The sequence below is a fragment of the Hippocampus comes genome, unplaced genomic scaffold, assembly GCF_001891065.2.
Source record: "Hippocampus comes isolate QL1 unplaced genomic scaffold, H_comes_QL1_v1.1 scaffold7, whole genome shotgun sequence".
Taxonomy (NCBI): domain Eukaryota; kingdom Metazoa; phylum Chordata; class Actinopteri; order Syngnathiformes; family Syngnathidae; genus Hippocampus; species Hippocampus comes.
Genome location: NW_017842060.1, coordinates 4185771 through 4198377, shown reverse-complemented (window position 1 = coordinate 4198377; position 12607 = coordinate 4185771). Strand labels below are relative to the sequence as shown.

At 43.7% G+C, this 12607-nt stretch overlaps 1 protein-coding gene across 7 annotated transcripts in view; it reads left to right on the top strand.

The window, feature by feature from the left end:
* The window catches only part of cntln (centlein, centrosomal protein), an 89824-nt gene that overhangs the window by 27028 nt on the left and 50189 nt on the right, over positions 1–12607 (top strand). For all 7 annotated transcript variants that reach the window (XR_002167307.1, XR_002167306.1, XR_002167305.1 and 4 more), the window contains 2 exons: positions 1680–1801; positions 6345–6461. Coding sequence is in view for 3 of the 7 variants with exons in the window: in XM_019862427.1 (XP_019717986.1) it covers positions 1680–1801; positions 6345–6461 (239 nt within the window). In the remaining 4 variants the exon portion in view is untranslated. The remainder of the gene's footprint in view (positions 1–1679; positions 1802–6344; positions 6462–12607) is intronic.

The following is a 12607-nucleotide window of genomic DNA, read 5'->3' as shown; positions in this document are numbered from 1 at the left end:
GCCCATGGGAAGTGCTGCGCGAAGCCTGGGAATCCACGATTCAGGCTAATGCCCTGCCACTTGTTCCACCCTCCTGTGCGTCAACCCCCCCCCCCCCAAACCACCTTTGTCACTAGTTAGTAGCACTGCGCCGACTCTGGACCCTTTCATTAGCGTGTTGTTTTTGAGAGGCTGTGGGTTGCTTGAAGGGGCAGAGGATGTCTCGCAGATGTCCTCTGTGAATAATCCGCACGAGGGAAAATCCATACTTGTCATTGGCAGTCTCTGTTTGTGCGCACTTGCTGTCCGGCGCATGTTCGTGTGGGCTCTCTCTGTTCTCTTTGTCCTTGTTAATAATAACAGGGCTGAGGGCTCGCATTTCCCTCTCTGCAGGGCAGCCGTGTCATATCAGCAGTAAACAAGCTCCTTCCCTTCAGAAAGACAACTCTCCCAAGCCCTGGCCACTCGAGCAGAAACCTACAACCCCCCCCCAGCACCCCTCAAACCCACCGCCCTCACCCACTCTTCCTTTCACTTTCCCTCTCGCTTTCTTCCCGTTGTAATTTCTCCGTTTTCACCAGCTGCTGTTCTCTCCTTTCACTCGCAGACCCCTGTTCGTCCTGTCGGCCGAAAGTGTTTTCTCGCTCGCCCTCGCTGTTAAGGTCAGAGCGATTGGGGAGGAGGCGGGGAACGGCCTCTCTTGACAAGAAAAATCCATATGCTGTCTTTTCTTACTCCTCCGTTTTAAAATCAGAAGTCCGATCTGCCTGTGTTTTAATGGCTGTCAACCATTGGGCTCGGAACGCGACCTACAGCCCACCTACCGGTAGTTTTAAGGACAGGAGACTGTCCAACACTGTGGCAGTGGCTGCCTTTCAAGTGGTTCCGTTAAAAAAAAAAAATTAAAAATCATTTCTTCCAGGTTAACCGTTCAAGCAATATTTTAAGATTTTTTTTTTCATAACTGACAAATTTTAATCATGACAAGTTAACTACGATATAATGAAACGATAATACAGTATAAAATTCAAATCATGTTTTGAAGACAAAGGCGGCTTGACAGACAAAATGCAGGAACCTGTTTGCTGAGCAATGTAGTTCCTGCTGCAATTAATAAAGCCGTGATGAAGTATGATGTGTGAGTGGTTCACACATTTGAATCACAGTTTCTGAGGTTCTGAGTCAAATCCTGGCCCACCTGTGTGCATTTTCAGGTTTTCTTTACTTATTTCTGGCCACTTTCCAGGGGAAAAAAAAAAGCGAGTTCGGTCAACAGACAACATGAGGTGACTGAATTGAAATACTCCAAAATGTCCATATGTGACTTGTTGTTTTTTTAAATACAATTTAATGCAACACGCACAACTAATATGAGGCCAAATAAAATAAAAATAAGACACACACACACACACACACACACACACACACACACACACACTACCATGCAAAACAGTTATTGAGGTCATTAAGCTTAATTCGCACAAGATTTTCTGAAATCTTGTGTCAAGCCCTGAGGTGAAGATTTGTTTTGTTGAATTTTTTAGGCAATTTTTTTTCTTTCCCAGCATGTTTTTGGTTTATCTCCACTTTTGTCTGAGCCGGTCAACCTTGGAGGTTTCAACTTTTTGATTAACAGTTGACATTAATTCTCGATTGCATGACAAACAAAGCACTTTCAATCAATGTTGTGTTTCTCACAGACTGAGGAGAATGAAGAACTGAGAAAGGCTCACAACAGAAGACGGGAACGCCTTTTAGTAGTACAGAAGAACTACAAGGCCGTCAAAAACCAGCTGAAAGCGGCGGAGAAAGCAAATGACACGTGCGTACAATGTTTTTACGTTAAATTACGGATGTTGGAACAATACTTGATACAGAACCTTGAAGGGTGGTGCACACTAACAGCAAACCAAATTCAAACACAAGCTGATTCTGACCACTCCCGAGAAGTAATTCAATCGCAGTAGTTACTAATGACTTCTTCATAAATGTAATTAGTTACGAAAGAAAACAAATCTGGTGGGGTTTGTATTTTTTTCAAAAACGTTTAAATATGTCAAATAATTTTAATTTCTGAACAGGTTTCTCATGCTTAATTCAAGCATTTTCTTCAGGAATAAAACTCAATGTCGTCTTGGGAAAAAAAAAGGCTGATTATTTCAATTTCCATAAATACATGATGGAAATTGAAATAAGCGGCACAATCCAACCGTTTTCATCCATCTTTTTGGGCGGACTGAAAATGATATCGCAGTTCCCCTCGGGATCAGCGGGTAAATGTCACATGACCAAACCCATGCAACAAGTGAGCCCGTGATTGGTTGTAACCTGAGTGAGCCCTTTGGCACTGTGATGTCCTTTTTCAGTCAAGAGTTCAATCTGAACCATTTCAAAACCTTTTCCACCATTAACGCCAGGAAAAGCCTACTAGAACAGTTGAACTTCATTTGGTGCTAATCGGAGATGTATTAAATGTTGTCAATCAAGTGTGTGTTGACTCCCACTTTCCATGACTTTTAGCATGATTGATCAATGCTGAAGAGGGTGTGCACACGTTATCCCAGTTGTTGTTGTTTTCACTAGTTCTAGGTCACATTGACAAAATGGTTACACTTTTTGGGGGGTTTTTGTACTAGGAGGAGCCTTTTCGTGTCCACGGTGTCTTGTATCTAACGCACCCTGCCACACCAACACACTGATGCGCTTCATCCCCAAGTCTTAAAGTGAACCCCTCTTCTCCACACACGTTTCATAGGACCAGAGTGCAGGATTTTTTTTTAAAAGATGCGCACCAATACCTCCCTCTCGCATAGAAAAGCTCAGCAATTTTAAGCCTACTAAATCTGTGGCGTTTTGTGCCAAATGCGTACTCCGGCTCCTCTCCCACCTCGGCGTTCATTAGGATGTGAGAGCCGGAGGTTGGAGGTGTCTACTCCTGCAGGGTGCAAGGTGCGGAGGAAAGAGAAAGGGCCACTTCCTGCTATATTCAACAGTAACCACAGGATTTTTTTTTTTTCAAACAAAGTGTCAAAATATTAATAAGCGGCTGTTGTTATCTCCATTCATTCACTGCGGCTGTTTAAAAATGCATGTCCGAGTGCACATGGGTGGCGGCTGAACGGGAGCTAAGTACGGACCCCCGTCAGCTGTTTTCTCTCCGGGTTAATTAAAGAAAACAGCGGTGCAACGTGAGCCCGTGAGAAAGTGCGGCGAGCGTGCTCAGCGCCCCGGCTCACGTCAGCTCAGCACGGCTCAGCGCGGAGTGGCTCAGGCGGTGAGAACAAAGGGCGGGCGGAGGCAACGCCGCTTTGGCCCAGTGTTTTTCAGAGCGCCATCAAGGAGTGGTATCACGCTAAAATTGACTAACTCTGGAAATGCAGAAGCAACCTGGTCTTAAAACTGGCCGTACACTGCGCAAGTGCTGTCTGAAAATGTCAAGTATGGTGCATTTGATTGAGTAATCATTGCTCTTCTGCTCAGACGCTTTCACCGATTGAAAATGACATTTCATGTTGCTTTCGGTCACTAATGCTAACCTGTGCTGAAAAAAAACTTAATGTGGTATTTTTCTACTGCCTGCGGAAGCCCAGTCAGAGTTTGAGACTTATTTTTCACTCAGAGCTTCAGCTGTCCCAAGTTACGGACCAAAGTCAGAAATGAGGCTGCCTAATTTCCAGTCACCACTTCCACCTATCCACTCACTGTCAACTCCAAACAGCGCTTGAAACCACTTGAATGAACTACTTGAGCCTGTTGAAATCATGGAGTCAGTCTCACTGAACACAACAATCTCGTGGTCCTCCGTCACAAGTTGCCAAAGTAGTGATTTATCATCATATAGGAAACTTCGAACATATTGTTGACGATGGCCCAAAACTATATATCTGCATCGTAAATGTCGTTTTACAGCTATGAAATTGTCAAGTTATCCGTTTGCCGAGTTGCAGAGAGAGCCACCACCAATGAGGAAAAACCAGCATCGAAGCACCGGCCAATCACAAAGCACGCGTGAACTTTGTTGTCTCATTAGCATGCAGACAGCGTGCAGCCCATCCGTCCCAGTGAAACCTCGCTGCCATTCAACATTACCGACATATTTTTACAAAACGGCATGCTCGAGATTGGGGAAAAGCTTACTTCCTGTTTATATTAGAGATGGGAAAAAAGTTTTTTAATCATACTGGGTGTGATGGGGGTGAAGGGGTGCGCAAATAAAATTAAAGGTTATTAAAGCATCCGTACTCTGATCAAAGCTGCGCCCATAAACAGATTCCCCCTGAATCAGAGCAATTAGCCGTAGCGGCGTGGAAAAGTTCTCTTCGTTTCCCCCTGCTTAATAATGGAAACTAGGATACCGTGGGGGGGACGCACTGAGGCCTGAAGACGATAGCTCTCTCATGGCTCCGTGTTCAACGGCTTTTAGGAGCACGCTAAACAAATTAAGATGTATAAAGCTTTACTGTGACTTAATAAAGCATCTTCCATGTTTCTTTAGAACGCACCTCACTATCACACTGAGGGAATTGGAACCACTTTGAAGGTAGTAGAGGCCAAATTCTCAGTGACTCCAGAATGAGATTTGCTAAATGGGCCCCTACATGACACACAATAAATACTAATAAAAGTTCAAGGGATCCAAATTACATACGCTTACCAGCGCATAAGCAACATTCCACAGTAGCCGCAAGCTAAACTAGCATTAGCATAGCATGGTATACATGGTCAATAATGGCTGCTGTCCACCATTTCTGTAAACTTCTTGACCCAGAGCGCAAGACTCTTAAAAGTCCAGGATGCTGGAACAGCATTTTTTTTTTCCACAACTGGAAATAAGAAAAAAATATGTAACTTCCACGGTCAAACCTGTCGCCGTCATCAAAAACTTTAATAACTCTTCATGCCTTGCATTTTATTGTTGTCACACAACCATTAACATACCACTACCTTAATTGACAAGACATTTGGGAAATGGCCGATGGCAGGCCGGCTAAAAATTTGATTTCCAACGTGTAGCTGCATCTCAATAAATTTGAACGACGATGAAATCTTAGTTGATTGCAGGAGCAAATGAAAAGGTAATTGGAATTGAATCCTTCAAGTAAAAACTGATTGGGTAAACGTTCAATTCAATGTTGGAGCCAGCTACTGTAGACAAAACACAAAGTGTCATTCAGTATTTATAAGTGAGGTGTAGACATTTGAAGGGCCCTTGTTTGCATGCAAGCCATTATTTACATTTTCAAGGCGCACTGGGAACGCTCCGCCGCTTGTCCGCGCAAGGCAGCACCCTGGGCTTTCACAAATACATAGGTGGCTCCATGATTTGCCACTAAAATGTCAAAGTCAAGGCTGCTCATTTCAATACGGCTGAACCGGGCAGAATAATGAAAACAGAGTGCGACTAAGGGCCTCGTTACCCCGTGCGAATTGGCCGAAGGGCGGCAAGGTAATGTGCTGCACCGACCATTATCCCCACAGTGTAATACTGGCTTTTCATATGTATATCTCTGTGTTCCATAAGCCGTACACGATGTATAATGCACCAAATTAACCGGGACAGTTTGCAGTAATACCTGCAGGAAGTAAAAAGTAGACAATACGGTGCTTCCCATCTCTGAACAACTGTATCAAAGCTTCTGTTCTTCTCGGAAGACATTGTACAAGATTTCGATCACGGAGCGGGAACACGAAAATTGGCCTCACAAGTTGATTTGCAATGTGCGGCCCCAGTGTGGGAACTTTAAACCGTTCCTTCTCTACAGGGTATATGTGTGGCAAGTTGTTTTTTTCCGTTCAAACTTTAGCTCCTGCAATGCGAGTGATGTCACGCACGCCGTGATTGCAAGATTACCATTTGAGCATCAGGGCGCCGTCGTACTGGTCAGTGGAGACTTAAGTCTCTTTCCTTTCTCTCATCGACGAGCAGCGTCACACATGTTGATTGTGCAAAAGGAGCGTATGAAACTCGGGACCGCATGTATGCCAAATGACAATGTGGTTTGTCTTGTTTATGAATGAAAAGATGAATTGATTGCTTATTCATTGCGTTGTGTTTTAAAATGTATGTTTGATATCACGTGCAGCACTTTGTCATACAAGTCGACGTGGTGACCCCTCCGCCCACCACCACCCACCAGTTTTGTTTGTCTTTTGAGGCATACGTTCTAGGGAGAAAAAAAACTGTTTGGACTCCAAATGGTATTACCATTGGGCCTTCGTTTTTTAATGTTCCACTGTAGTGAATCCCGACGGTCTGTAGGGGAATTAAATAAAGTGTGGTATGCACAGGACTCGAAATTCCAGGAGGTGAACTGGGGACTATTCCCTAATCCATTGATTGCTTGAGAAATCTCTTTGTACTTCAGGCCACGTGGAAGGATGCCACGCGCCGAGCCCTGGCAACTAAGACAAGAGAACAGCGATGCCGTGTGGAACGAACTTGCCTACTTCAAAAACCTCACCCGGAAACTCACTCTGGAAAAGTAAGTCACTTTCTAAGTACTTGACACACTTCTCGGTTTTATCGTCCCCACCATGAGAATACTGACGAACTGATTTTTTAAATTTTATAAATTCACTATGACCTTCCCAACTTCACAGCATCCCTTCAGTCCGTCACATCATTACCTACCAGCGGGGGTCAGACTAAAATCATTAGACTCTCCTCATTTGTTAAATTGGCCACCCAACTCTTCACACATGGAAGCGCAGCGGATACAAATGACGTGGTCTCACCAAGGGTGTTGTCACACCTTTAGTCCACATGATCTGCTACAATTGTGTTGATGAACCTTGTAAAATTGTGATTTTCTTTTGAAAGGGGGGGGGATTCCAACCAAATCTCGTTGCGTCACTTTGAATCACAAGATTGCGTTTCTGCATGGGACAGACACCCACGCGGACGATCGAGTCAAATGACAGCAATTTTTTTGCTCTCTTTTGATCGCAGTTGGTGTTTGCTTTAAAGTAATGTCCTGTGTGATTATCCTGTGTATTCGTTTTGGAGAAGTGAGAGGTGGGGATCAAACTAATATTTAGCTCATGATGACTTTACTACTGTTATCTTAGGTTCGTGATAGACTACAGAGCTTTTCGGCTTGCGTTATTTGGGTTACGTTTTTGCTAAATGAGCAGAATTCAGTCATAGATAGAAGACCCCCAGAACAGTGTTTTCAGTCTTTTTTTTTTTTGTGGGGGACGAGGGAGATCATTTAGACCAATACGTCAATCGCGATCGACCGGGAACCAGCGGACTGTTCCAAGTCGACTGTGAGGGGTGGGAGGAGGAAATGGCGGGAAAAAAAGATTTGTGTGTTTCGGTTTCGCTCACGTTTCCGGCTGTTGCTCATCGTGGCGTACGTGACCGAAGATCAAAAGTCGATCTTCGGTCAAAAAAAGTTTGGCCACCTCTGATTTAAACAGTGTCGTCTATTTTTGAAACGGTGTTTCTAAAGGTTTTTGTTTTAAATCAGTTTTTACTAGATTGTCATCTTGTACAGTAAAGCGAGGACACATAACCATTTTGTGACATTACAGTCAGCCAACCTCATTTGGTTTCACGTACTCACTTATCTGATGCAATAATGTCGTGTATCTTCGTCTATCCGTCTGTGCCAGCGATGTATAGTGACAGCCGACAAGTAGAACGATGAAATACTTTCCAGGAGATGGTACAAGATACAATGAAGTGCCTGTTTGAAATTCCTTAAAGCAGATTGGCTGGTCAGTATGTCCTTCAGCTTTATGCTTCACACTCAATATATTTGGTGTGTAAATTGAGACAATATCCCTTCTGTGATGTTTTTGTGCCAGGAGATTTTCGTAATGTAAAATATATGCCTTGTTTGGGGCCCGCTACAGCAAATGTACTTTCACTATTTGACTGTCTTCCAAAAATGGTGAATAAAAAAGGCTTCCCTTCCCGCTCTGGTCTTCAAAAACATTTGAAATCCACTTTAGGAGGATTGTACCCTTTTCGGTTCTCTTGCCTCCTTTAGTCTTCTTATGTGTCTCTTTTTGGAGTGTAACCGTTGTCTGGTTTGATCTCGAGAAGCCCTTGTAACTGCAGTACTACCGGTGACCCTTTGTGACGCTCCGCACAAAGCTTGGCCTAAAGCCATCGTCTTGGCTCCTCCTGTCTCCCCCGGCCTTCACCTCTGCTCACCTCCTCCATCCTCTCTCCTGCGCCTCTGCGCTTTCTTTCCTCTTCACTTTTCCGCCTCGTCTTTCCCGGTTGTCCCCCCCCGGCCCTCCGCGATGCCACAGTGTAGGTTGAGGCCAGAATGGTGGTACCCCCCCACCCTCACGCCTCCCCTTCCCTCCGATGCTTCCCCTCTGCTCACCCCCCTGCCCTGTCCTCCTAATCCCAGCTGAGCTCATTATGATATAGCCCGGCTGCCTCTCTCCAAGCCTGAGCTGTCTGAGTTAATTACAGGCTAGTAGCACTAGTGCCGCTGATGCTGCCTGTTAAGGGATGTCCATCCGCCAGCCTGCCTGCCTGGAACTGAGCAGTTCACTGCATGGTCTGGGGGAAATACGGGCCAGTACTTTGGGGGGGCAGAGGGGATTGGCAAACATGCTACACGCAAGGTCCTTGAAACTGACCTGCGAAGGGAATCCACGAGGGATGACGAGTGCCTGGCCTCTTTTCCTGACGGTGTAACTTGCCTGTCCTGAGGGCTTAGTGTTGATCCCCTTCATGTGCCCCCGACGAGCTACACTTTATTTTTCACATCACAGCCTCTCACAGGTCAGCCCAGTTACAACGTCAGGTTACATTTGATCACCAGAATCGTCTGGTTATTGGGATGAGACCCTTAATTGTGCTCAAAGTGCACCGTGTGTTGTGTTGGTCATGCCCAAAAAGTACTGTCGGTCCTCAGTAGGGTTATGGTAGAGCTTTAAACTTCTTTTTTTTTTTAAAGTCAGTTTCTTCATCTTATTTTAGTTTTTATTAGTTTTGGTGTTAGTTTTTTTTCGATAAATGGAGTACTTGTCAGGTTCAAGATTTAAAAAAATAACTGGTATAAATAAAGTATCTACCATTCTCAAATGATTGCTTGACCGTCCTTCTTCTGTATGGACATGCAGCAATACCAAAATAAATACATTTTTAATGCATCCTGAAAGTTCACGTAAGATATTAATTGACAAACATGAAAACAAGTCACATTTTTGCTATAATTAACAGTGAGTTTTATACAAGTACGGTGTAGTTTCAGTTAGTTTTCTTTTTCGTCAATACATTTTCGTTTTTATCTAATTTTGTTCACAAAAATGTTTTTTTTTTTTTTTTAAAGTTTGTTCACGCTACCCACCAAAAATGTTTAGGTTTTTTTTTTTTTTTCTATCAACTGTCTGTGAGCGGTCGTTATGGACCACTGAACTGCAGCACAGTTCTACTTGGGTACAAATTTGGGACAGCGTTCTGTTCTGTACCACTCACTGTAAGATTATTAAGCTCCTCCGTACCTGCAAAAGTCGATCCGTTATAAAGCACAAGCAGCCCAATTTTCTGAAAGTCTAACTCGTGGGGCAAGTCGTCACAGCTTGCTCCTCTGACCATGTGATGATGATTACGCTTGTGAAGGTTATGCTGCGCAAGTGTCGGGCAGTAATCAACTAATGGCCAATTAACTCCCGCTAGTTGAGAATTTAGGACCAAATGAAGACCCATTTAAAAGCTTTAAATGCCAGTGGTGTTCATCGGTCCATTTCTGCTCACCTCCTCCATCCTCTCTCCTGCGCCTCTGCGCTTTCTTTCCTCTTCACTTTTCCGCCTCGTCTTTCCCGGTTGTCCCCCCCCGGCCCTCCGCGATGCCACAGTGTAGGTTGAGGCCAGAATGGTGGTACCCCCCCACCCTCACGCCTCCCCTTCCCTCCGATGCTTCCCCTCTGCTCACCCCCCTGCCCTGTCCTCCTAATCCCAGCTGAGCTCATTATGATATAGCCCGGCTGCCTCTCTCCAAGCCTGAGCTGTCTGAGTTAATTACAGGCTAGTAGCACTAGTGCCGCTGATGCTGCCTGTTAAGGGATGTCCATCCGCCAGCCTGCCTGCCTGGAACTGAGCAGTTCACTGCATGGTCTGGGGGAAATACGGGCCAGTACTTTGGGGGGGCAGAGGGGATTGGCAAACATGCTACACGCAAGGTCCTTGAAACTGACCTGCGAAGGGAATCCACGAGGGATGACGAGTGCCTGGCCTCTTTTCCTGACGGTGTAACTTGCCTGTCCTGAGGGCTTAGTGTTGATCCCCTTCATGTGCCCCCGACGAGCTACACTTTATTTTTCACATCACAGCCTCTCACAGGTCAGCCCAGTTACAACGTCAGGTTACATTTGATCACCAGAATCGTCTGGTTATTGGGATGAGACCCTTAATTGTGCTCAAAGTGCACCGTGTGTTGTGTTGGTCATGCCCAAAAAGTACTGTCGGTCCTCAGTAGGGTTATGGTAGAGCTTTAAACTTCTTTTTTTTTTTAAAGTCAGTTTCTTCATCTTATTTTAGTTTTTATTAGTTTTGGTGTTAGTTTTTTTTCGATAAATGGAGTACTTGTCAGGTTCAAGATTTAAAAAAATAACTGGTATAAATAAAGTATCTACCATTCTCAAATGATTGCTTGACCGTCCTTCTTCTGTATGGACATGCAGCAATACCAAAATAAATACATTTTTAATGCATCCTGAAAGTTCACGTAAGATATTAATTGACAAACATGAAAACAAGTCACATTTTTGCTATAATTAACAGTGAGTTTTATACAAGTACGGTGTAGTTTCAGTTAGTTTTCTTTTTCGTCAATACATTTTCGTTTTTATCTAATTTTGTTCACAAAAATGTTTTTTTTTTTTTTTTTTTAAAGTTTGTTCACGCTACCCACCAAAAATGTTTAGGTTTTTTTTTTTTTTTCTATCAACTGTCTGTGAGCGGTCGTTATGGACCACTGAACTGCAGCACAGTTCTACTTGGGTACAAATTTGGGACAGCGTTCTGTTCTGTACCACTCACTGTAAGATTATTAAGCTCCTCCGTACCTGCAAAAGTCGATCCGTTATAAAGCACAAGCAGCCCAATTTTCTGAAAGTCTAACTCGTGGGGCAAGTCGTCACAGCTTGCTCCTCTGACCATGTGATGATGATTACGCTTGTGAAGGTTATGCTGCGCAAGTGTCGGGCAGTAATCAACTAATGGCCAATTAACTCCCGCTAGTTGAGAATTTAGGACCAAATGAAGACCCATTTAAAAGCTTTAAATGCCAGTGGTGTTCATCGGTCCATTTTTCGTTTTCGGAGCCTTCTTTGTCATGGGACAATGCGCAGATGCTCCTGATCATCTCTTCTGCAAACAACGCTTGTAAAACACCTTCCAGAGGTCCAAAATGACTCTTTGGCTCAGCGAGTACAGCTGGGTTGACTCCTGCGCAGCGGGTCCCACGCAGTGCTGAGAGAAGGTTAGCTCCTCCTGTCGTATTTGCACTGTAATTCAAGGTTGAATGAGGAGGTGAAAAATGCGCTTTAATTGACTTTGACTCTGAGCGGCGACTAAATTAAGAGATGCATTTCGACCTCCGAAACTTTTGCCCGCAACGAGGACTATCGTGTTATTGGACTGCACATGTTGTAAATGTAGTTCGAATGTCATTCATCTACCCCAAAAAGATTTAAGAAGTTTAACATCTTAATTTTAAAACTGTGACAATACCAACACATGCTGAAAAACATTCAAATGTTATTACTGCTTTTATAGTGTGGGGTGGACTCGTAATGACCAACATAGCACACTACACACGCTTTGGGATTATTTTTTTAGAGACATTCGATAATCTGATTTTTCTGACAATTGGGCTCAAAATAGGCCCGGTTCTTGGTGTTTAGGCGAACCAACACAAATACTATCCAACACAATTACTATCCAATCCAACAAAGTAAAAAAATGGCAAATTTTATCATGGTGCGACAAAATAAGAAGCATTTAACCAAGAAATCTTTCCTCGTGATTGTGTGAAATTGAATCTTGATTCACCTGTCAGCACTTGTCCTTCTGTTGTTTTCTTTTTGTTGCAAGGAATTTGTTAAAATGACCCAAAAAACATTCTTATAAAGACAATTTTTTTTCACAGTTCTAAAATGTTCACAATAAAAATCATTTGAGTGTTCCATTTTGGTATTAAGTAGTCCATCGATGGAATTTCGTCTCGTCAGATGCTCGTCATCACACTATTGCGCATGATCTAGCCACTAATATTTATTATATAGCTCATAGAAAATATTTTGTGGAGTGGGAACAATTTAGGGGCCATTGGTCAATTTGTGTCAAATTACACAACAAACGTTTCTGCTTTTTTTTTTGGATTGAGATGTCCTCGTTGTTGACTGGTAAGAAAGTAAAGGCAGTGCAGGCTCGAAAAACCCACAGTGGGATCCTTTTATCTGCCTCATTATGCACCTTTCTCCACTCGGTGTCCGCGCTTGTTAATTGTTATAAAAGGTTTGTTGGTAGAAAAAGAGGCAGGGATTCTTTAGACCTCATAAGTAGAGTAAACACATGCAGTGCGCCCTCAGACTTAAGATGCTGCTCTCAGACGACATCAAAGCATAAATTAGCCAGCGTTTACTGACGGAGGGAGGG